At 44.0% G+C, this 23,125-nt stretch overlaps 2 protein-coding genes across 2 annotated transcripts; one reads left to right on the forward strand and one right to left on the reverse strand.

Moving 5' to 3' along the window:
• Window positions 1-244: 244 nt before the first annotated feature.
• On the reverse strand, window positions 245-1,065 carry T265_10019 (hypothetical protein; the record flags this gene model as incomplete). Its single annotated transcript, XM_009176265.1, has 3 exons — window positions 245-734; window positions 761-912; window positions 1,030-1,065. The coding sequence occupies 3 exons, from the start codon at window positions 1,063-1,065 to the stop codon at window positions 245-247; spliced, it is 678 nt and encodes a 225-aa protein (XP_009174529.1).
• A 4,609-nt stretch (window positions 1,066-5,674) lies between these two features.
• On the forward strand, window positions 5,675-14,205 carry T265_10020 (hypothetical protein; the record flags this gene model as incomplete). The annotated part of the gene is made up of 4 exons (XM_009176266.1): window positions 5,675-6,678; window positions 9,483-9,595; window positions 12,395-12,565; window positions 13,648-14,205. The coding sequence occupies 4 exons, from the start codon at window positions 6,084-6,086 to the stop codon at window positions 13,819-13,821; spliced, it is 1,053 nt and encodes a 350-aa protein (XP_009174530.1).
• Between the last annotated feature and the right edge of the window lie 8,920 nt (window positions 14,206-23,125).

Below are 23,125 nucleotides of genomic sequence, written 5' to 3' on the forward strand. Positions count from 1 at the left end.
ACCAACATAAATATGGGTATATATTTTTCGAAAAAAATGAGTTATACAAGTAAGAAATGCATGCATTTGCCAAGTGTCAGTGGTAAGAGTAATAACTAATCGATAAGGGTATGCAAAATAGGGAAGTATATACCTGTGTCTCTGCAAGAAAAACCTAAGCATTTACAAGATATTTTGTCGACTGATGCAAACAGCTGAGTGTGTTGCAAGTAGGAGCATTGAAAAACTAAAACGTCTGTTGATATCAATGCGTGAGTGTAAAATGCGAGAGCAGTTTTGAATTTCGGGTACTCAGTAGTATCTCTAAAAAAATCCGCAATGACATCTGGCTGATCATCAAGCAAAATGCAGTTGTCGGGAAAGATTTTCGAAAAAACGACATCCCTATGAACAAACCTGTGGCATCCGGCAGTGGCAAACCAACATCATCCAAAAATATCTTCCTTTCGACAGCATCTAATCCCACACGCTCGTTCAATCGGCGGTAAAGCAGAACAGCTGGTAGTTTTGGCCCATGTATGTAATGCTTCAAATGCCCCAGCTCCGGTTCATAAGAAAAACAGGAAAAACGATCCAAGCAACGGTAAAGCTCGATTAAATTGAATAAATGGGAGAAGAGGTATACGTTGTACCCTATATGGCTAGGACCAAAAATAGCAGCAAATTTTGATACAAAAACCTTGGAAGCATCAACTAAAAAATCAGCATAGTGTTGTGGAAAAAAGGTAAACAGTCTATGAAAGTGGTTACCGAAAAATACATAAAGCATTCGTTAACGTTAGGATGTAAGATATCTCGTAAAACAACGGGTCCTGTGTACAGAAGAAGCTGTCGTAGCTCAGATGCCTTCCACCGATCCAGGTCTACGACACCTCGACATTTTCGGGGGAAATCAACACTTAGAGCCAAACTCTGTTGCTCAATGTTATCATTCAGCAAATTTCAGAACTCCAAAGAAAGCCTGGCCTTGTGTCCAATTGGCATAGCTCTGAGTAAGATGAGAAATTTCCGCACCAAACCAAGACACACAATATGCATGTAGTCTGGTGGGAAACCGGCAGTCATGGAAAAATTTAACTCCTACATCGGTCTTGGACCTGTATGGTGCTTCTCTTGCTTTCTGGTCCGGAAATCACAGTCACAACGCAATGGAGCTGTCAACGAGGGAAAAGTCATACGTGTGCCAATATGCACACCCTTTTCTGTACAACAATCATAGTCATAATATCCTGTACGTTCCTTCACTTGCTTCAGAAAGGCCCTAGCAGGACTGTTGCAAATAGTGCACTGAAGACGGACGGCGGGAATATTGTCCCGGAGACACCATTCACCAAGATATCCGCCAACTCAGCGACCGTGTCAGACATCAGCTAATGAGCATCTTTGGGTTTTTTGCTTACTACAATATATTCCACCGACAAAAGGCTGACCGAGAAAGGGTGAAATTATGCGGGAGAGGATAGGCCACACCTGAGTACGCGAGTTATTGCGGGCTCGAATACCGTCAACGTTCATTTGAATATCGATATTTGTAGCTCTAGTGTGAATCTCACGGAGCTGTTGCAGCAAACCTGCTTTCAACCCAAGGTGAATGTACATCCGACCGGCCTTCTGTCGCACGCAGCAACGACGGGGAGTTATCATCACGGTCTGTGGATCCTTCGGAAGAGACGGAAAAAGTACCTGAGTTCGTCCAACACGACGGCTAAACCGGGTAAAGGTAGGTCCAGCCTTCGCGCTATCCGACGAACAGCCGTTAAAATACTTCTACCTGGTTTTGAATGGTTTAAAATGGATACTGATGGAAAGCAATATAAGTGTGACTTTTAGTGGGTTACCTTATGGCAAAAAGCAGGAACCGAAAGGTTCTCCAGGGACCGCAGTAGTGAATGTCTTTCTGGTTCCGAAGTCCTGATAACAGGGATCGGGGAACTCGCCGCCAAACAGCGTAGTAACTCACGGCCTAGTTTGTCCCCTGGGACGGTCAAATGCGGCCTATCTAGAACTTATCATCTGGTCAATCAAGAATCTTACCCTCAGATAGTCGACTAAAGGCATTATGGACGCATTCATCTGTCGGGCAACGAAAACAGCCACTTGCCGCAACCGCCTGCCGTAATTTTCCATATAGCATTGTTCTTGAAGAACCTTCACGAGCAACGCGAACGAATTTCGGGCGCACTGACGACTACTGGAAACGAAAAGTATTTTTTACGGTTTCGTTCACGTAAACCCACCAGGAATAAAGCATATGAAATTACAACAAAACTCACTTTCAGCCGCATGTGAGGACAAGCAGGCCGCAGAGCATCCCGCGAGCAATGCCGCCGCACACCAAAACAAAACCACCTAAATCGGACGACAGTTTGCATTTCGTAGGCACCCAGGAATGCAGGATATTGTGGTTTTTTATTACTGTGAGACAAACAAAGAAGCTTTGATGCCCATTAAACGACTCAATCTCCCGCGGCTTAAATGCCGGAAATTAGTGCAGAAGCTCTGACAGATTCTGCACAGGCTCTGCACCCAGGAGCGGACGCGTGCTAACTGGGAATGTTTACGAAAAAGCGAACAGTCTGACTGACCGATGTGCTTAGACGCTCGAAAGTGCGACCCAGGGGCCAAGTTTAATTATGATCTAGACGCACGTTCAGAAAATCATATGGAAACGTGAGTGACATAGCCATCCAAAAGATCACCCGCCGTAATTTTCAAAGTAGGTTTCAATGAACATCATGGCACTAGGGTATGAGGAGCGCGATTTAATAATCCAAAAGCGTTTTAGATGACAAAGCAAAGCCCAAGATGCTCCGCACTGAATCTCCCACACCAAGTTCGCTAACTCTCATTAATTTGGCCATCATTACGTTCACTTACTGAATGGCAGGAGTAATTCGGAATTTTCAGTTTTGGATAAGTAAAACTAACAATATCTCTCTACTCATCGGTTTCGAACTAATCAACCTGGGTGGAAATAAGATCTTTCGGTTACGTACCTTGGGCAACGCAATTTCATGCTGTGGATGAAGTTCAGAAAACACAACGGGATATCACAGCGAAATACAGCTAGAAAACAGGTGCAAACTGTTGCTAAAAATGCGTTCTATGTCTGCTTCAGGAAGGCATGGAAACAATCGGTAGTTTTGAATTGGACAATGTTCGGCTTTTGACACAAAAGCTTCGTTGGGTCAAGTGAGCAGGTCATCAAATTGGCCAGGTCATAAGGTAGACGGAGAATCAATCAGTGAGTCTTCTTTGGATCATCACACAAGGTCATTATTGAGTGTCAAATAAGGGCTTTTGTCGGTTAGTGTGGTTACCAAAATCTTGCATCGATGGGTTGGAGGAGTTTCAAATTAGTCCCGATTGACTGTTGTTCCTCATTTTTCCGCCTCGGAAGGCGTTATCTGGGGGTTCAAAATGGGTGCCAGAGATAGATTTTGCTTGGTCTTCGTGGGCTTGTGAGTTATATTGGAGCAGTCTGCTGTTTAGGAGCGAACTTGCAGAGGTCATCAACATGTGCAAGCCAATCTGGCAATATTCACCGGACAAAATTGAATGCATCCTCCGCTATTTTAAGTCATAATAGCGGTTACTGAGGTTTTAGAACATATATACATGAAAAAAGAAGGGTCAGTTAAACGAATAAGATCCAAAAAAGCTAAATATTTCCACAATCGTGATGTGTGCATCGCAACAAAAAAACGCGTAAACGATTGCGATCGCGGAAAACGTTTGATAATATTCCTAATAATATGTACACGACATAATAAATGATTAGCAAAAGGAAATACACTGGCAATTGCGTTTCCGATGGCAAGCACACCGTCAGACATGATGCACTTGACGAGAAAACCGCCATCAACAAACTCCAGAAACGTTAGCAGCAAAGTTCGTGCGTCTGCCTCAGGCTCCCGCCAAAGAAAACCAATGGCCACAGGGAGACTTTTACGGCAGCCATCGACGATAAGCAACTGATACAAAAAATACTTGTGTTGGTTCGTGGAAAAAGTGCTGTCAATGAGTAAAAAATCAGGAAACCGTCTGTATAGATCGAGCATCTCTGAGGTGGAGTATATGAAGTGGGTCACTCAATTGCTTCCATCCCTCAAACAGCGGGCTCGTCTCTGTCCGTTGAACTGTGACTCCAAGTCGAGAATGTAACCTGCACAAAGTACATATCTTTAGCATTAATTGGAATTACTTGGATTGTTCTGCCCAAACATGTGTCGCGCCCGGATATTTCCGATATCGCTGGTTGTGAGATATTTGCCGAACTTCGACCTAACATAGAACTGGATGTTAAAGAATCGGATGCGGCATTCAAGCATTGGCCGAATGATTTCCAGTTTCTCAGGCAGCAGTCGACGGTTATGGTTAAACCACCGAGACGCTTCGGGACCAAGCAGCTCGTAATTGTGTACCATATTAGATTTAGTAATCCGAAAGAAGTTTCCCAGTCTGTCTCACACTGTGTGTGGTCAAGCAACCGGCGTCGTTTTTCCTCGTTGGAGGACGTGCAAACCCTTTCCGGTGGCATTGGTGTTTGATGAACGTTTTCTCACCAGAAGAATTTGCTTTCGAGCTTCGCACGCTGTAGTACGATCCTGATATTCGCACGAACTGCTTAATGCAGTGCACCAATTCATGAACGTTGCTGAATAGGCGGCTACCCAGGTGACTCACGAACAAGGAGGTGACGTCCACTGTGTATCCTTCAGCAGACACGGGAACAGTTGCAACGACCGCTTGCGACGAGGAAGCCATGACGAGTGTGCCTCGACGAGCTGCGCGGCCTATTATTTATGGAACACCTCAACCAATAGAAAGGGGAACTAGCACTTTTCTTCGATGAATGTGTACTACTGGAAGCTTTCATAGTAGTGTAAACTTTACGTTGAGTGGCGTATCCGGTCAGGAGCGAAAAATCAGTTGGTGGAAATAGTGATATTCCTCCGATATTCTGCCAGACAAACACATAAGAAAAATTACCGACAGGGGTGAACCCGCCGTATATTTTGCATCCATAAAGCCAAATCGATTCCATAAATTTCAATGAATTATGTCCACGAATTACACCCATTATGAGCGATGCATCTTTTGCCGAATTTAGCGATATCGCATTACATCAAGCGAAGCTTTCAAAGTCAGTGATAACTGATGACCTTGAAGAGTTAGCCACTTAAACAAAGGACGCATATAGATAATTTGATGAAAAATTCACTATACATAAGCATTCTACACCGTTAAGTGGCCACCCTTGAAACATCGTAGCTTCTGAGTAATCTACTCCGTTGTGTGAATACTGGGATTCCGACAAGCTGGAGAGCAAGGTAGCTATGGTTGATTATTTATGAAAATGAAAAAAATGGCAGCTATACTTATTGGTTGATCGCAGAATACCCGAAACTTTCATCCAAGGATTATTGGAATTAAGCCGAAAATCCAGTGCAACAAAGGCTTTATCCTGATTGGTTCACATTCTCACCATTCAGGCAGTTGCGTCGTTTGGTCCCCAACTGTCTTTCGTTATTCGACCGTGAGTGTGAGGTTTGGATCTGTGAAGCGACTCGCCCCCGAGAAAGCCGTACCGCGAATAACTGTGATCTGAGGCGATCTTGAGGTTAATTCGAGCTGTACCGTACGATTGGATTGTAAAGGAAGTGGGGAGGGGGTTCTTCGAGTTGACCAGCCTGTCCATATTAAGGAGGGATGAAGCGTTGGACAAGGTTGCGCCCACAGATCTCACAATCCGATATCAAACCGTTAACGGTTGTTGTAGGAGAGTTATCCAGTACTCTAACCTTGACGGGCAATTGGACATACCTGCGCCATAAATATTGGGGGCCGGCAGCACACGGAAACTCGCGTTGGGAATAGTAAACCCTTCATTTAAAGAGCTAGATGTTGTAAGACTAGAGGAGTGAAAAATGCCAGAGAGCTTCAGGTACCCTGAACAGGGTTTAGACAGAGTCGTGAGACAAAAATCTGCTTATGTGTTTTGTGTAATACCACATACTCCAGATTACCCGGTGTCTTCAAATTTTCCTCCTTTACTTTCTCCAGACCCAGTAGGATAATATATGAGTGCTTTTCCGTTTTTTTATTTCAGTACCATGAGTGATCATATTCTGAGACCCAGTAAACTTCCCGAGCGGTCCGATGTTATCAGTCTAGAGATGTATCTACTTCGTCAGCTGATCAACCCCTTCAGATTGTCATGGACGTTGATTAAGTTAGGCTACGAACCTCTTGCTCCAGTTCGGTTCTATTCTCCGTTAGCAATGCTTGGCTGGACCACCCCGATATATGTTTACCCGAATATTTTCCAATACGTTTACCACACGTTTCGGACGTTTGGCGTTTGGAAAATCATCTCAACCGGAGTGTTTGCCAGTGCTTCCATAGATTTCATCTCCGAAATCTTCCATCGAGCGTTTAGTCGTCGATCAGTCGTATGGGAAACGTGGCTGGGATCTCCGGAATCCGTGACCTCCTATTCAGACGGCTCGGGTTTGGAAGATACATCCGAACCACATCTTACAATCCAACAACGACACTCTGCCTTTCGAGTCGAGGATCAAATGGAGGAATCCGAATGGCGTGTTTTCTTGCACATGTTGACGGAAGCCATGTCTCTAAAGGCGTGGGAGGTTCTTTTGACACAGCCCTTCCTTGGTGAGTTAGTTTTCTTTCTGTGCATACGCACGGATACATATTTCCGAAGGGGTGACTGTCTAAAGGCTTTCGTCGTAGTCTACTACTTGCTTCTGTTTGTCAACAAATACGGTGTAGTTGTGGTTTAACCTTTGTTTGAGCTTTACGTTTCAAGAATAATGCGCTCCTCGTCTTTCATCTGGTGCATCATACTACGGTTGTTCCGTCTTAGAGACCGATCAAAAGCCTTTCAAATAGACAGCTTGCTTCGAAAATACGTCTTCAAGAGCGGCCTCATCCTAGCATATCTTCCTTCAGAGGACGAGACAACCGTATCGGTGACATTGATACGCACATCAAGCGGAACAATGATGAGCCTAACCCAAATGTATCGTTTGTTGGCCCGTTAATGTGTCTTCAGGTATTAGTTTATATATTTTCACAATGTTTTTCCCACTTTCTACATGCGCCAATAGCTGGTGCATTTTAATCGTATCACTTGTTGTCTGTTTGAGTATTTTTCCCACTTGTCCACCAGGCAACAGATCGGTTTTATTTCTGGTACAGATGGGTTGCTGGCTGTTCACAGCTCTTGGCAAGCTCGATATGGTGCGACAGAATTTTTGTTTCCTAACCCTGTAACTTAGCAGTCGCGCAGGAGAAATGTAAAACGTACATTAGTTGCTCAAGGGCATATTCTATGCTTCCATCATCTTGTGAAAATTCTCAAAGCTAAATTTTAGTGAGCATGAAGTAAGGGATGGCGATAGCATGTGACAGAATCTTTTACGTTAAACGGGCTTGCACTCAGTTGCAGGAAGGTTTCGTGTGCAGCTGATTTCACTAAATTTGGTTCACTCACGAAATTTTTCGTGTAAACTGACGATGCTTGACTCCAATAGACACGACGACGGATCAGGATGCTTGAATCGTTTTAGCTAAGCTGTGTGTCAGAAATTAAGTTTGTGTTGCTTAGGGTTCAGAAGGGAATGTCAGTATCCGCATGATTTCTCCTATCTACCGTGCTGTACACGGCGAATAAGGCGACCTGGCTGGTGTCACCACCCGAGGGCTGATGAAACGTTAAGTCAATTCATGGTTGCATCTGAGCTCAGCTACAGCACACACGTAGCAGGAGTATGCTTTAGGTCCTGACCCAATTAAAGCCTTTGGCTCAGTGTGTGAGGCAAGCTACCACCCCTGTTCGAATCACGCCTGTATGTAGGGTTACGCGGCGGTGTTTCTCAGATCCCCATCTACCGACTGTCTGGTAAGAGTCTCTGTGGAGATTGCATGGGCATGTTGCAGTGTAATCCAGTGGCACAAAAACTATCCTACCACGATAAGGTTCATTCTCTCCTCAACGGGTGACCGGATATATAACGAAGCAACCATTAAACTCGTTCTGATGAAATAGACATCTGCATACTAATATGGCCCTAATGGATGGCTCAATTGAATACCAATTGGATCTTTCTTTCATGGTATTCTTCAACTCAGTGTGTTCACAAAGGTCGCCTAATGTTTCTGTTGGTACGGCGTTCGAAATTTCGCAGTTTATTTTCTTTGAGGCACCCTATTCTGCTGAAAGCTTTTCGACAGGTCACGACTGGTGGCTTGGCAACCCCTCTGCTATAATGTTAACCCGGAAATAGATTCAGATCTGGCCATAATTGCTATACCAGGTCTAACCGGCCACTCTAACGAGATTCCTTCCGACCATCAGTAGATGTGTACTCTGGCTTTCTGAACTGATTCTCACACAGTATCTTGTTCAGTTATAGAGACAGTAGGGCGTTTGATTGTTTGTCCGATGGAAGACAAATAACGCGCACCTCCGTTATTATTTGTTGTTGGCAGTACTTCGATGCTATGGATGTCGGTTTCTTCAAGTTATCAAGCAATTTGCGCAGCAATCGGTTAAATTAGTCCGGTCTTAATCGTAGATTCAGTTGGAGAGAATCCGAATTTGGTTGAGACCATGGTATTCCAAGAACACATAAGAGCACGGACGAAGAGTGAAAGAGCGAGAGCTGTGCTATTCGATTCGATTAACAGTGGACAATTAACGGTATCCAAGTGTAGCTAGTCAGCCGTGCTGACCGCTGTTTTGGGTGAGATCGCTGATCGTTCTTTCAACTAAGACGATGTTTGTACGATTGTATTATCTGCGTCTTCACTCCAGAGCGAATGAGGGGTTGCTGACGTAACGTATGAAGATCCCGGATATTGGGCATATAGTGGTGTATGCATTTCTCAATATTGTGAAAGATAATTAGAAGGCGGATTAACGTGGCAGCTTATGCGAAATCACCGTGAGCCTCGAGCTTGGTAACTGGAATATACGAACGCCTTTATGTAGTATATGTTTGACGGCCACCCTATGATATCAGCAGTGCTTTTCCTGTCAGCATCTGTATGAACATTTCGATGTTGTCTTGGCACGTAAGTGACAGGCTCTCATCCCTTCATTCTTAGCTCCTCCCTTTGATAACTTTCTGCGGTTTTACGAGGGTGAACTGTCAATTTTTTAAATTTTTTTTCTGAGGACCAATACTTTATCCCTATCCCATGCTTCGTCCCCTTGAATATCTAGATGTTTCTCGTGCGTCTGTTTGTTTGAGCAATCTTTTTCTGACTTTATCCCCCGTTTCATTCAGAATTTGGTGCCTGCAACTGTCACTAATGTGACCCCTCTCCCAAAAATGATTTCTTTAGTAGCGGATTTGAGCGCGCAGTATTCATCGGCTTTACTATCTGTTTTATTTCCATGGGATCCTTTCGCATTTGAGAATCTTCTATGCTTGTGTCCTTCCACTTGGCAGTTGTAATGGTGCGACAGGTTGCTTCATTGATTGGTGGTGAAACGCAGTACTCGTGGTTTCCTGTAGCAGTCCGGTCAGTTTACCGGGAAACTGGCTTTAGTGGATTTTTTCAGGTGAGTGTCTTCCTAGAACGTTGACATGTGGTGTTCCTTTGCTAATAATCATTTGAGTGTGGGTTTACGGATGAGTAGCTTGTTGAACTACGGATAGAACACTGCTCTGAACTCTGTATATCCCGACTGCTTTCCGAAAGCTCCAGGTAGCTTGGTTGTTAAGGCGCGAACTTAATGACCGGGAAATCCATGTTTTGAACCCAACCTCCGCATCTTGACTGCTCCAACCTAGAAGTATCTCAGCCCTTTCGCTTTCTTCGGGTGGCATAGCAGTTTGGCATTGAAAGAGGAACACAGCCGAAAAATTATTATTATTAATATCCTGACCTCATTAATTGACGTACGTAACACCTAGTAGTCTCCTGTTGTTTTTATGAAACTATACTGTGATATCTCGAATATCGTACCAAGTGAAACATGAGGCGGCCTGTGTGCAGCACATTCAGTTGAAGAATATCATAAACGAGAGGTTCACTTGAGTCTTTCGCGGAAACCAAATTGATTTGCAAATACGTATATATGTCGCAATCGGTCCAATTTGGGTTCAGGTAGAACATAAGGTTGACGGTAACTAGGAAACTGCGTCTACCTGATGAACTCCAAGCAGGGCGAAACGGGTCGAGTTTTCAGCAACCTCGTGAGTAGTTTCATTTATGAAAATTGTTATCCTTCTGGATCATATATCCCTCTGTCCATATCTGAAGGGAAGCAGTATCGGTGATTGTTTGCAGAGTTCGGATTTAATGGAAGGTTATGTAATTCACGTACAACCTACTCAAATGGTCTGACTTATCTGCTGTTCATACCATGCTAGCGACAAGTCAAAAGCAGTGGTTATTATTTCCATGCGGGGATCGGTTGCGCACGAACACAACAATTTACTTGGCGCCAACACGCCACTCATAATGTTGTTATAGAATATCGTGGATGGAGGTGTGATCCCGTTGAGTCTCATTAACATAGCTTAATTTGAAAATGAGTGTATTTTGCCAACAACGGGTCCCTTCCTTCCTAGGCTTCTCATCATCGGGCCAGTCATTGAGTTTTCTACCGTGAACTGTGCTCGACTGGACTTTATTTTTGGCCTCCACCACACTTAGGTAGATACTTTCAGGTTGGAAAACCTTCGGTCGGGGTTGATCAAGTGTGACGAATTACGCGGAACAAATAATGAATTACTAGAGGTCATGGATGAACGGGTACCTACATTCCTCTGCTGCACATCAATGCTTCAGTGCGCAGCCTTTCAAGTTCCACCATACAGTTACTGGCTCCACATTATTTCTGCTAATTCCCTCAGAGTATTTTTCAGTTAGACAGCGTGAAAGCGCTCTATGGTAATTAGTTCTCAAAACCAACACGACCTGGCAGTGCCAAAATACGTTATGATCATTTAGTCGTAACGCCCTTTCGGTGCCCTACTTCCATGCCACCGGAATGGAACACGACGGATGAGTTATTGCCGGGTTACCGATGTCTAAACAAGAGTAGTGGAAACTGCGAGGTTGGGTTCGAGCCACCTCCCTTCTGGTGATTAACTTCGCGCCTTAACCACCGGGTCATCTCGAACTCTGCGTCATATGTCAATGTGGCCGTCGTCCGTTGATATTGTACGGTTTTTAACATCGTTTTCCGGTTTCTGCAAAACAATGCACTGTGAAATCAAAAACCGTTTCAGCCTAAACAAATGCACTCTTAAACGAATGTAACATGCCTGGCTTTTATCTATCGCAGGACTTCATGAGTGACACTCACTGTGGGATATATCTGCCACGCTTGTTGACCGTTCGCCTCAAAATTTTCCAACCATATTTCAGAGCCCTTCGACAACAGGTTGTCCGAAAGGTATATCTAGCTACTGGTATGACATACTGGTCGGACGATGGAACCACTTGTAAAGCGGGTGTGAGATTATCCTACTGCCTCACAGTTGAAAGAAGCGGAAAAATAACGTTAGGCTTGCCGTCCTCTAGCTCTTGCTGGTTTCCACTCACTATTTCCAATGGGATTCGTCCCGCGGATTGTGCACCGAATGCTTCACCACTAATTCAAAGACAGGAAAAACGTCTAATCGTAAGCTTGGTTGGTAAGATTCTTATTTGTCTCTGCAGCTCATGCGTATGAGTGGAAACCTTTTATTGCTCTGGCTTGACAACAATCAAGTGGAACCAAGTTACCGACCCAGCGGCCAACGACTGCCGCTAAGCCCCGTGAATTTCATCGTCTTCGTGCTATTTTTTCTCACTGTCAAGCCAAATGTCGGTTGACAACTAACAATGCAACCGGCTTTTATAAACGTTTGGGCAATCATCGGAAGTTGCTGTTGGTTCACCAGTGCGTTGACGGGCATGATGGCAATTGTCCCCATGACTGGTGTATGCTCGCAATGTACAGCATTCATGTTGAAGTTTCCCTTCAGCCTGGCACTTGTCAGAAAGTTACCCGTCTCCTAACACGTGAAATCCGTCCTTTCGCTTGTAGTCTAGAGACAGGTTCAGTGCACTTTATGTTATCATGTGAATGCCGTTTCGTCACTGCATGATTTTCACCAATCTTTCTTCGGTCATTGCCTGTCCTGGAAAAGGAATTGAGCGAGGTTTCCATGCCCGCGTGTCCGAGGAATTCACCGTTTTCCCGGGGGAGGGGAGGGTGGTCCTTTGGATTTCAGCCAAAAATTGCCAGAGTGATGAATCGTTCACCTCGATATTTTTATGTTTAGCTAACCTTATTGTAGTTTGACTTTTTGCAACTTCATGGTATCTTAATGCTGTGCGGTTGATTTTTACTTCATTCTAACAGGGAATCATCCCTAGGCTCTTCGGAGAGCTTATCGGAACTGTAGTCTACTACACTACCTGCCGCCTCATTCGCCGATGGATTTTCGGTATTCAGCGAAAGCGATCCACATCTTTGTGCATGTCTGAAGTACTTGTATATTTGGGTTTACGAGGTTACGTTTATCCCTTTGAGGTGAGTTCGGTATGTTCATGCAGTTAATATCTGTGAATTTGGATGTGCTCATCGTTATTAATGCAGCCAACTGACCGTATCCTAATTTCCTTACACTGGTTAGGTATTTATCCCAAGTCTGAGGCATGCACTTGCTAACGCCTTAGTTGAATTATCGGTTTGTACTCGTTTCCTTGCTTGGACAAGATCCAGATTATAGACTTTATCAGGGAACTGCCGGATACGGAAGTAACATGAAAGGAAAAATAAGTCAGATAACTGAACGATCCATCAATGCACATTTCGCTGTTGGATAAATTTGTTAATCAGTTTTTGGATGATGGATGTCGTGACCTTACACCAAATCAACAGCAGGAAGCTGGCCAAAATTTCGTTTGAATGAAATGGAGTGAGAGAAGACAATGAGCAGAACTGCTGAGGCACTTTTTCGTCAGCAGCGCGCAGTTACGTAACGTCGTCAAATGTGGTATACAATGCATTTCGTGTATCATTTATGCCTGACCTTCATAAAAAGTTCAAGTTTTCTGTCAGTGTCCGTTGTCACCAATACTCCCGTCAGCGTGTGTAACTGGACGAAGGAGTCGGTGTCAATGTGAGAGCTGGTTGTTCGTTTTTCCCGTAAATCACTTGAGGCTCGTTAACAGACATACAGCTATGACTACCAATGATCCCATTTATGTTTTGTCACAAGGAACAGTTAAACCTATCATTATTAGTACTGTGTGTTTTCTGCTTCAAGTTGGAGGGTGAAAACATACAAACCTCGGGCCTTGCTAGCCTGAGGTCGGGACTTTTACTGGAGTGCTGAATCGTGAATCAGGTTCAGGTTCATGAAAACCTGACTGTATGGATCAACATCCTCAGTTTTCGGGCATGTGTGTGTAAACGATATGGCTTGTGTTACCATTGGATTAAAAAACTACCTGAATAGACTTGCACTAGACTTTTGGGGTTCCTACGAAATGTGCGGGGTTGTTTGGTCATGTAGCACAACGTATTCGTCCCACGTTACATCATTATTATATGCATATGTACTTGGCAGTTTTTCTGACCGATTCGCACATCTGTCCTACTTCTCACAGTTAACTGGTTGTATTATGACTCTTCGTGGAGCTAATCTCATAGCGGCCAATGAGGCTAACTTGTTTTCGAGTTGGCGGCCGCTGAGGAGCTATCTGATCGCTTCCGGACAAGCCAACCGTGGATGGTTCCCGATTTGTCGAAGTCATGTGCAGTCGAAACACATGCCTACCTAACACAACCGCACTCATCTGCATAGTATCGAGAAATTTTTCTGTCGAACCTATACATGACAAACTTGTGATCTTAGTACTCTTTAAATTTTCAAGTACTCTGTATTCACCATGTTGTCCCATCTGATTTCCTGCTATGATGAGGCGCCCATTTTTATTTCAGTTGTTATTTTGCCAACGAAACTTACCCTTAATATGATGGCAAACCTTGCTATCAGATATGCGTTGATGTTTCACTCGGCTCAACATTAACACCGGTTTCTTGGAGTCTCTCCAATTTAGCTTTTCTGCACGTTTCTAGTCCACCTGTGACTCGTTTCCTCAAAGGCAAAACATGACTACTTGTTTTGAGGTGTTTTTGAAACAGCATAAAACTTTGAAAAAAAGGTCCAAAAAGATTTTAAACGCTTCATTTTCCCTTTGAATCTCGCACTCATGGTTTCAAGGTATCATAAGGTAGCACTGAAGTGAATTGGCTGATCTAAATAGCCAGTCAAGTAACCTATTGGAGACGTGTATAATATTACTTGAAACACCGTAAACCGTCATCTTGGTATGTGTATCGCGTGTGTTCGGTTTCGGGAACTGCACCAGTATAAACACCTGACTAAACAAATTTCAGTGTAAAGGACATAACGTGTAGCATCAGTTGGATCTTCTTTTGGGAACCCGGTAAGCAGATACAGTGTTTGGTGCGAACACTTGGAACACTACTTCTTATTTGTCACCCAAGAAAGAATCTCAGCCATTTATAATTCCCTTTGAGCCTTCGACTCACGAGGTGGAGTGAAACTGGTTTCGCTAAACATAAAGTGTTAGTAAGCGTTTATCGTCACCCAAGAAAGAATCTCAGCCATTCATAATTCCCTTTGAGCCTTCGACTCACAAGGTGGAGTGAAACTCTGGTTTCGCTAAACATAAAGTGTTAGCAAGCACTTATTCAGGTGATAAATTCTTACTGTAAGGGCTAACACTGCGGAACATCAAACGTTACTTCAGCAGCTCGTCATTGTTGTCCATAGCTAGTCACAATGGAAACTAGGAGGAAACTTACGACATTCCTGAGTTGTTTCGGTCTCTCGTGGGTGTTATTGGGTTGGTGTTTGGAAACCTGGAAAGCTACCGTCAAACCGACCTTAGCATTTCACGAGAAGGAAATGGAAGCACTTTTAGATGTAGCGGGTCGTCTAAGAGTCTGGGAAAAGTGCTGGACCATGAGGAACAGAAATCTTCGGAAATATTAGAGAAAAGGAAATGCGAAGAAGTCCTATGTCCTCAGGTAAAACTATCCGAAATAAGCTGCCTTCACCTTAGGGCTTTATTAAAAGAGACAGCTGACTATCATGTCGAGCCAAGGCGCTACGAGCGGGCTTGACACAGTGGCCCTCACGAATCTCGCTCGGCGTAAGTCGAGAGCACAAATACACGAAATTTCGGTAGACAATCCAAATAGGAAATGACAGGATGTGCGCTACGGGAATCAATCGCTTGCCGTATCTCGCAGGGTTTCTGGTCAGATGCAAGCAAATCTTAGCCCACGGTTGGGTAGCACTCGAAACTAGCTTCTTCATAAGGGCGGGGGTTAAGATCAGCAGCAGACATTCGGTAAGCCGAGTGTTGGCCGATCTGTCTTAAAGTTCACAGTTAACTGTGGACACGGTGCGGTAGGTACGATCGGTTGCATGCAATTTGTCGAAAGAAACAGAAGGGGAGTTGAGATGACGTAAGGCGTCAGCCGTCACGTGTTTTCTTTTGTCCTCACCGATGTGTGAAGCGACTAGTCTCAGCACGCCCCAGCAGCAGAGGCCACAACCAAAGCAGGAAAAGGCTTAGGGTGTTCAAACAAAGCCAATGGTCCAAAAGCCTGAGCCCATCGCAGCAGTCATTGGTATAAGATTTATAGAGTAGTCCAAAATCTACTGACCATATTGTCGCGCTTGCCACGCCACCCAATCTGGACGGCGGGTAGGCAACTTGTCTGACCAGTCTGGTGGGAAAAGCTCGGATGGATTACAGCCTGGTGGGTTATTTAGGTACGCAAACCGTCACTCCGCGATAATGGCCATTCTGTTTGTGACCGCTTTAACATGACCACATGCATCTGGGGGGTGGGAGGCACTAAATTTCTCATAGGTAGGTCATATAGTGTCTGTAAGGATTGGGAATACTTCTCCGAGGATAATGTTGGTGTAGTAGGCAGCACAGATGACCGATAGTTGGTTCACTGGGCCAGGCAATTCAGGAGCAAATGCGTCGTCAATCAAGGCGATACCGTTAGGATGGTTTTTTGTAGCGGTGTGTCAGGAGTTATTTGTTTAGTGCCGGTTTTCGTGGCCAGTAGCTGGCCGCAATCGAAGACTATGATTGGTTGCTTTGTTAGGTAGTTGTTATTTCCGTTGACTAGGCCTCATTTAGGCGGATAAGAGATATTAAACGTGGTTCCGTGAGACTGGAAAAACCCCTTTTGAGAGGATGTTGTGTTGTCAGGTGGCCATAATTTTATTCATGTTCCGTGTTATGTGTCCAGACTCGTGAACTTGCTGATGAGTGGATGTGCCATCGTAATGCAGTCTTTTGAGACCAAGATGAACGCTTCATTGTGAACCGTCTTTGCCCAGGCTTTTGTTATCAAATGGCCTCATCAAGTATTGCTTGCATGACTTATCATAAGCCGACCAGGAATTGATAGGCACCTCTGTGTGCGTCTGTGCCTACAGGGTTGAATCATAATGAAAGGTTTTATCTCACGTTTCTTCGGACCTGACTTGTAAGCTGAGACACGCCCTCTAACTACTCGAGTCATAACCTACACACTGTCCTGAATTAGAATGAAATGAATCGATTAATCCCGTGTATTTGGACATAACCACACCCCTGTATTAGGGACGGTCCGCTATCCGGGTCATTTCTTTCCTGATAAATATCTCCTTTAATCGGGCCATTACGGACAAATTTTCATCACAGTTTTTTTTTAATGTACTAACTGAGACAAAAGTTGCATCTCTCATTCTGTCATTATAAGGAATCCACGGTCTTTCATCCACGTTGCATCCGCATGACCCTGGTTATTGTTCTTCCATCCAGGAGCAGTCTTATTCTAATTTGGTTTTATCCGTCACATCATTCAGTGTTCTCAAGTAAATTCTTACCTAGCCGCCGTGATGTACTGTGGTCGATGTCACCATACAGTCATGTAGCAGAAAACCGATAACTTTATGGACCCAGTAGTTACTTACATTAATAATGGGATCCGTAGATCTAAGAATTATTAAGCTTACTTGTCGACAGAATAAAAAATTGGGAAATCAGTTGGGGATTGGTTTCCTTATTCGCACTTTCCACAGTGAATTCGTCGAAGGATCCTGCTGACTCGACATAAGGTTATTCGCGTCCATGATTAATGCATACCAGATATACTGGTCGTGGGCTGTTGAGGAGTTTTCACAACCTTATGAGTAACGCATTACAGATATACCGGTGTTCGTAACAGCTTTCATCATTGCCAGCACGGTAATCACCTTATGGTACTATCTTATAATTGCGCGTATCAATTTCTCCCATGAACGCGAGATGAACTAACGTTATTGCAACTCTCTTGTTAGTTACCAAACACAATAAATACTACTAACTAGTCTTACTATATCCTTCAGTTGGCAGGAACCGGTCTTGAAGCCTGGTGCCAGTTCGGGCCCCTGGGTTCAGATGCTATTCAAGTAGCTAAGTGAATGCGTCATTGACGGGAGATGCCACCAGTAAAGATGACTGTTCATCCGTACTTTGTCATCGTGATGTATCTTTCTGTTAGGTTTCCCCATGGCGGGTGCCAATTTGTATAGCCTCTCAGTGGAAATGCCTTTTGGGACCTAGGTTCCATATATTGTAACTAAAATTATGTTTCAGTGTTACTCGACATCTGGATAAGTATCTTTATTAATTTATATAAATTGTGAATAAACTCTTATCATATTCTCAGCTCTGATCCACACCACAGAATAGGGGACAAAAAAGATGCAAGACTGTCCACAGTTACGCCGCCCAAGCGTGTAAACGTTCGTTTGCTTGCGAGTGATATTCTATTCTACACCCAGTGTGCGCTGATCGCGTAAAGTCAGCACACCCGTCTCGCGTATCCGATGTTTGAAGTTAGATCACGGCACGACGAAGGATACACACTAGGAGAAGCGAACGCTGAAGTCAGTGCTTTCTTGCTTTGGTGTGGCCAACCAGGATTTTAGGACTTCGGTTTGAATACAAAAAAAACAGTTCACTAGCCACTGTTGTGCCAGTTGCGTAATGACAGCATTCACGTGATTACGACCGAGTGTCCGAAAGTCGACATTACAGCGTGTCGGCCTATCAACAGCTCACCTAATTGAAACAGTCATCTGTTCGCAACCGGAATAATGGCCCAACCTAAAGCAATAATGCATTTACAACGAAAAATGGTTTTCTTTATGAACATATCGTTCTAGATGCCATTCTAGATGCATATAGGAATTTGAATGCAGTCCAATTATTTGGATGGGGGAACTAAATTTAGTCAGAAAGGTTCATCGGTTTCAGTACATTCATCCCATCTTCCACTAATACCGCACCGATTCTAGTAACGGTTTGTGGACACATAATTCTTAATGTCTCTCCGAAGTCAGCATGCATGATTTGTTCACCGAATAGCGATCTCTTCAGAAGCGATGGGAAAGAGCGTGGAGTTGATTAGTCTGCCTCGTTTTCACCAGGATTTGATGCCTTTCGGAAAGCCCACATCCCTGAAGTGCCTCATTAACTAGGTAGTCCCATAGTTGGTGCTTCTAACACGGGCAACATCCTCATAAGATCGAATGCTGTAAACGAGGGCGACAAATCGTTCAGACCTTATGAAGTAATACCATCAAGCAAGATGAATTACTCTCTCAGTTTAGAGGTTTTACAGATGTTGAGTCACTGTTCCGGTGTTCCTTTGCGGTAATCTGGTTTACAACCACTTTTCTTCCAAATACTGTGAGAGACGGATGTGTTTAAGTTTTTCCCATAAAAGCGACAGGGACTGACCGCTAAATCCTGAACAGTTTTTTGTACGGTGTGCAATCTTCGAGTACGCAACTTCGCCTCAAATTTGTGCTCTGTACACTATTCGACTAAAGTAAACACAGGTTACTCAACCGCTTCCATGCACATAAAGTTCTTAAGGGATTTGGACAGCTTGTTGTCACTTGCTTCATTAGATCTCTTTTCCGAAGATCTATTGCAGTCTTATAAAACCATAAAACGTTTTTTCTTCAATAGCTTTCAGTTAGCATATAAAGTCAGCTCCGCCCTGCATTTCGGGCAGTTTGTCTCAGCTACTCGACTTTAAGCTTCTTCATCGACCAACATGCCAGCACGTTAACACAGCGTGTACATGCAGTTAGTTGCGCTGTGCGATCGAATAGGAGGCTCGCATTCGACAAACGCACATACAAACTGAACGTGGCCATGGCTGGATCAGTACACGTTGCCTAGTGTTGTCAAGGTAGATTAACCATGTCTGGCATTCAAGCCTACCTTGATGTGTATCCCGATCGATCTACCCGCCGGTTTAAACGTCAGGCTAAATAAACTGTGTATAGCGCATATTTTTATTTTGGTGAAGATCAACAGAAGTTTATGGTGAGGCCAGTCAGGTTTAACAAGATGTAATCAAAAATTAGGCCAGATCTCTGAAAAGAAAACCAAAATCTCGTTCATATGCCCAACCTAGTTTCATACCACAAAAGATTTTTGACTGGATGCCTTATGGAAAAACATTATTTTCCCTCATTTTGGAGGATATCAGTGGCAGCAGTACATCGAGTTATCGCTTTGAGTCCCCCACAAATCATATGTGAGTAGACGCGCATGTACACAGTTCATTGTCTCCTGAATTCCACTCGAGTGGTTGACGGAATTGTCATTCGTGTCCACTACATAAACTGTCGGAGTATTATTAGTGCACCGCTGTTGATGGCCATAACACAAATCAGAAGCTGTATGCACTAATAAAAGTTTTTAGTATGATTGACAGTGGAGGGTTTCAACACGTAGAAAAACAAATACAATGCAAAACGGGAGCAAGTCAAAAAGGAACTCATCGTCTGTGAGAGTTCCTTGGTGAAAGTCCGGACGGCGGGAACGTGTTTTTCTCCGCAGTGCGACTGGTACATGTGTTCCATGATTGTTCGTGGACTTGTGGAGAGATTGACTTCCTGCTCCCTGCGCGAGTCTGTATGCTGACTAGGTCGTGTGAGTTGGGTAGTCTGATCAGGCGACGATTCGGTCAGTTTCACGAGTTCAGACCGAATCACATCACTCTTACAGCAAACCATCGTGTGAAAGTCACATAGTACAATTGCCTGGCTTAAGGACAGAATAACTGTCTTTAGTGTTCTGCCGTTTAATTTCATAATATCCAACATCATTAATTGTCTTCGTATGCAGTGAGGAGGGTTGCGTAATTAGTGTACGCACTGAAGCAACTGTCAGCCACTTCACAAAACGGTTATTCATAGTTACGCTCCCGAACGCATTTTGTTGCCGTTAACCAGGAAGCATTTTTCCGGCCAAACAAACGAACTATGGTACTAGCAGCATTCTGACCTTACCATTTGGTTCTAATTTAGCTGAGTTTGATGGACATCCACATGGAGGCTTCACTAAGTGACGCAACAGAGGTTTATACCTTCTGGTCTGACGGGGTCAGCAGGCCTCATTCGCAAGACCAAAGGTCAACACGACTGCAATTGAAACGACTCAGTTTCACTGCTTTGATGAAAAATGGTTTGATAGACTACGCGTGACTGTGGCCTACTTTGGCTTACTCAGCCGATTGGTTTGGTGTTCGCACTGCGTTAACTTTGACGCAGAGGATAAGATTAACTCGTACCTTAAGGAAGTGCTTGGCGGTCGTCAAGAGGGCAGAGAATGCATTGTGCTCTGTTACGCTCGTTGTTAGGATTTCCATGGCTAGTCCTTTAAAATTTATGTCGGAAAACCATTCACGTCGTATCTCCTAAACATTTCATGCTTCAGAAAACTAATCTCACATCAAAGTCTATCCGAAACTCACAAGGATCAACTGTACCACTTTCAATAGTTTCAAATGATAAAGAGGGGAGGGATTTACGCAAAAACCGTAATAACAGGATTTCAGGCATCAAGAGAATGGTTTTTAATTTGCAATGTAATATTTAATATAGTTACGCCCGATACTGGTGTTGGTATTTGTAATCACATACGTGAAACACAAAGGGATTCGACGCAAAACGACGTCGATAAATTTCGCAAATCTCGCTCAATAGCTGGCTGGGAAGATATGTTGATGCCGGCGAAGGAGCGCCATACTATTTTCCCCTATCTAGTCAGACGTTGGAATTGGAGTACGGTGCAGCTGGAGGGAATAAATTTCCTAACGATTGAGTAACTCAAGTATTTTGTGTAAGTTAGAGAGACTAACAGCTCTCGTAGTAGGCAATTATACATCCCCAAGGTTCTTTAGGGGAGTATATATAGAGTCCTTCAGAAATAGCTTAGCTTGCAATTTCTTTCTTCAGTAGTCGATTATTGTATCTTGACCAGCGATGAGAAGCAATATTCCTGTCCGACAAAAATGTTATTTCGAACAGTTTGCAGGATGACTTTCCAGTGTCAGATGACCTGTCAAAGGATTAATATGTAAACTGGTTTTTCAAATGCAATTTTCGAAAACTTTTCTATACCTTATAATCGGATGCGAAGAAAACAAGCTTGGTTGCCGCGAGCAACACAGGTAACCTGAAAGGTTTCAAGCACATTACACGCTGATGCACCAGTGAGAGGTCTCCCACAGAGAGACCGGACCTTACAGAAGGGTAAGAGTTTGTGTCTCCGTGACATTTTGAGCTATCCTTTAGGGTGTCCGTGGATCACTCTCAGAGTATTTCATACCAGGTTGCATAATAACTAGCACAATCTTCTGTCCCCCATTGGTGATGAAATCTTTGCAATCAGACTGTCAAGCTCGGCCAATAACCCAAAAACCGAGAATTTGCAATGTTGCTCATTTTTGAGAATACGACAGTGTCAGGGCGGGCCCAGACAGAAGAAAAAGTACATGTGCAGAGAGTGACGCATCCCCAAGGTCATCATCGGTTCGACACGTCCGGAAAGTAGTCGAGTTGGCGGCTCTCACCAAACGGCTTAGCAACACACGACCAGCGTAGTGGGCCTGAGAATGTTCACGACCGGAACACCATCATTTGCTGTACGGAGCGAACAAGTGAACGACCATATTTGGCCAAGTAGTCATCCTATATATTTACGCAGATGTTCTCTACGTTTTGTCCTGGCAATACAGCCGTGTCCCCAGTTCTCTGCCTTCTCCCTATCGCGTAGTCTGGCAGGCTCAGTGCAGGCGTAACCCCATAGATCGGCCACCGCGCATGATACAGCAGGCAGGTGTTAGATTAATCTAAGGTGTAATGAGACTCTTGGCATCACTTGTCTTTTGTTTCCCATAAAGCGTTGACTCACGTGTGGCAAGGGGAAATCAACCTGGTAGGAATTAGTTTGACTATTATTTGTTAAGAAAAGTCACGCCTATAAACAACCCGCAATTTTGGTACTCCTGTAAATTCGAGGTTTATTCGACTCTCTTGCCCGGCCTGTTTTCCTTAAGACTTGTGCAGCACAAAGAGCTCCGAATAATTGTCAGTACCATAAATCCTTTGTATTCTCAGGCTTTCGGGCACGCAGGGGTACACGGGAAGCCCTCCAAAATCTTCCGTACATTGCGTGGTTCGACAAGGATGCCCGCTCTCTCCGCTTCAATTCAGTTCCGTGGTCGGCGAGTTGCCGAAGTGGACACTGGCTTTCCCCGCCTACAAAAAATTGTCAACGAAGACCAAAAGAGGGCACAGGTGATTCTGAATGAACTGACTAAAGTCATCCCGTCCTTTAGCGTACATTTTTCACTCACAAACTGTGAGGTTATGCTCATGTGCATCCAGTCACTGAACACGCCACTTACAATTCAAGGATAGGTAATCGATGATGTGGGGGCCATTAAATATATTGGAAGTTGCGTATGTTCCGACCGCAGTGATAGATGAGATCACTGTACAAATCCACAAGGCTTGGATCACGTTTGCTAATTTGTTATCCCTAAAACGACATGTACACCGGGCTAACGTATGTATTGTTTACTTGTATGATTTAGAGATGTGGTCTCTACAAACACCCGAACTGAGACGTCTTCGGTAACCAATATCTCAGAACCGTGGCTCATGTGGGCTGGTACCAAATAGTCCTCAACCAG

Source organism: Opisthorchis viverrini (assembly GCF_000715545.1).
Source record: "Opisthorchis viverrini unplaced genomic scaffold opera_v5_323, whole genome shotgun sequence".
NCBI lineage: Eukaryota > Metazoa > Platyhelminthes > Trematoda > Opisthorchiida > Opisthorchiidae > Opisthorchis > Opisthorchis viverrini.